General features: G+C 36.7%; 1 protein-coding gene across 1 annotated transcript in view; it reads right to left on the reverse strand.

Annotated features, from left to right (window-relative positions):
* The window catches only part of LOC122253835 (exportin-T), a 14,957-nt gene that overhangs the window by 10,645 nt on the left and 1,812 nt on the right, over window positions 1-2,500 (reverse strand). The window contains exons 2-8 of the mRNA XM_086556756.1: window positions 2,366-2,500; window positions 1,451-1,567; window positions 1,119-1,238; window positions 815-976; window positions 544-660; window positions 335-435; window positions 1-23 (exon numbers count right to left, since the gene is read on the reverse strand). The exon at window positions 1-23 is cut by the window's left edge and continues 155 nt beyond it; the exon at window positions 2,366-2,500 is cut by the window's right edge and continues 5 nt beyond it. Coding sequence (XP_086412882.1) covers window positions 1-23; window positions 335-435; window positions 544-660; window positions 815-976; window positions 1,119-1,238; window positions 1,451-1,567; window positions 2,366-2,500 — 775 coding nt within the window. The remainder of the gene's footprint in view (window positions 24-334; window positions 436-543; window positions 661-814; window positions 977-1,118; window positions 1,239-1,450; window positions 1,568-2,365) is intronic.

Consider the following 2,500-nt stretch of genomic DNA (forward strand, 5'->3'; position numbering starts at 1 on the left):
GGTCTACCAACTTGCATACAAATCTGAAAGTCCAGGTTCAAGTTTTAAAGGCTTTTTAGAGCTCAGGGGATAGGAAATGGCTTCCTTCAAGGCTTATTCTGATATCCAAAACAGTTCATGTACATAATCTAATGGTCACCTAAGACGCACTTTTGCATTACAATAAACAAAATAAATGTATATTATCAGGCCATAAAGGTATCAACAGCCCCTTCATTTTATGGCTAACAATACAACAAAAATCAGAGGAAGGAGGAGCAAGAGGAGAAGACAACAATGACAAAGATGGAGAAAAAGAAGAGCATTTAATGCCTCAATATTTTCCTTTACTTACCTATCATTGGCAATAAGTGATATATCAATCCAGGCAATGTATGCACCAATGACATCGTGACACTGACACACCAGCTCAGCATTAGTTTTCTCATATTTTACCTGGAAATTACAAAAACCACTAAATATATCATCTAGATTCAAATACAGAATCTCAAATTAGAATGACCATGATTATCAATATAAAAACCAAGAAAATCTTTGACTTACCAAAATGTCATACCAAGAATTGGTGAGGTCCACCACACAATGCTCTCTCATGGTATCTTTGATCCTAGTGTTGCGCTCGGTCTCCACTTGGGTGTGCATTATTTCACGATCAACAACCTGAATGCAGGAGACATTTACTAATCATAGAAGCCAACCGAGTAAACCTTAAAATATTCCAATAAATGTCTATGAGCATTAATTGGAACCTGATTCAATGTATAACAATAAATTTATACAATATATAAATAAATCATGATAGAAAAAAGATTACCTCAGCATCAATAGCTAGCAGAATCTTCAGGTACAAATTAACAGCTTGTGGTCCAAGCTGAAGCATAGATAAAAGGTCTGCAATAAACGATGGCCAGCGTGCAGGATAGTCCACCACAAATACCAGGGATAATAACTGTGCCGTTTTGTTCTGGATATATACCTGAAATAATATTAATATTCAATAAATAATTTTTTTTGTGTGAATTGATTAAAATAAAAAGTCAATCTCATCTTTTTTAAATACAAAACAGATTTAATCTTAGAAAATGACATCTTGAAGAATAAAAAAAATATATACTCACTTTCTCTGGTTCAGTTTGCATGCATAGAGCTGTCATCCACTGGGAAAGTTGTTGTCTGAAGAGGGACTGTTCCTCTGGTGTGGCATTGAGATAGCCAGTGCGGGAGTAATGCTCCAGCACCTGTTGAATGAGTCTCTTGTAAGTATTATATTCTATATCATATACTACTTAAATAATACTCGTACTTATAAATCATGCAATTTCTAATTAACAACCCCTAGATAATTGTGTAATTCTACTCCTTCCAAAAATACAACCATCTACCATCCCTAAAAATGTATCTTAAAAACTTATAACAAAAGGACACAAAGTAAAGCAATCTTATCACTGACCTGTAAACAAACAAATTTGACTTTCTCATCCAGTTGTGATCCGCCCGTGCTGAGCGTTGCCCCACACATTTGCCAGCCATCGTTGCTCTCACGCAACTGTTGAAGGTACTCCAGAGCCTGGAGAACAACACAATGCACATTAATACAAACAGGAAAGACAACGGGGAAGGGATGAAAGAATTTAGTAACGGTAATAGTTACAGCAATACTAATCGTAGCAGTAGCAGTATTAATGTTAGTGTTAGTATTAGTATTAGTAGTAGTACTAATATTAATGACAGTGGCAGCAATAGTAACACTGGTAGTAGTAATGATAGTAAGATTAGTAATAATGATAGTAGGATATAATAATAGCTGTAGTGGTAGTAGCAACAATGGTAGTATAATGACCAGCACAACACCAGGCAAAATTATCCAAGTCCCCCTATATATCCAAGGCCAATTACAATCCCATTTCTCGCTGGATACAAGAAGGGCAACTAAATGAAAAGGGTTGATTGATTGACTGGTGGTGAGGAGGGTGTGGGGATAATTTCACCTGACTTTGTGCTGGTGACTTTAGATGTAATAGTAACAATGATTGTGGTAGCTTTAAAACTGTGCTGTTAGTAATAATAATGGTAATAGTAGTAGTAACAATAATAGTAGTAATTACAATGTTAGTAGTAGTAGTAGTAGTAACAATGATGCAACTAGCAACCAAAAAGTAAAACTAATAATGATGGAAATAATAATAATCAGAATGAAAATAAAGGCTTTTAACATTATAAACAATTTAAACAATTCGAGAGAGAGAGAGAGAGAGAGAGAGAGAGAGAGAGAGAGAGAGAGAGAGAGAGAGAGAGAGAGAGAGAGAGAGAGAGAGAGAGAGAGAGAGAGAGAGAGAAGAAAAAGCTGCGAAATTAGGTCCTTTACCTGAGTATGTTGCTGGTGATTGTCGGGAGCCCAAAGGCCATGCAGCATCTGGGCATCCATCTTGCGAGAGAGACCGGCACAGCTGGCTCCTCCAGCTACACCCTCCTGGGCCCGTTCACAGTTGCCAACCAAACT

Source organism: Penaeus japonicus, unplaced genomic scaffold (genome assembly GCF_977035675.1).
Source record: "Penaeus japonicus unplaced genomic scaffold, GWHDUDI00000001_assembly GWHDUDI00000033, whole genome shotgun sequence".
Taxonomy (NCBI): Eukaryota; Metazoa; Arthropoda; class Malacostraca; order Decapoda; family Penaeidae; genus Penaeus; species Penaeus japonicus.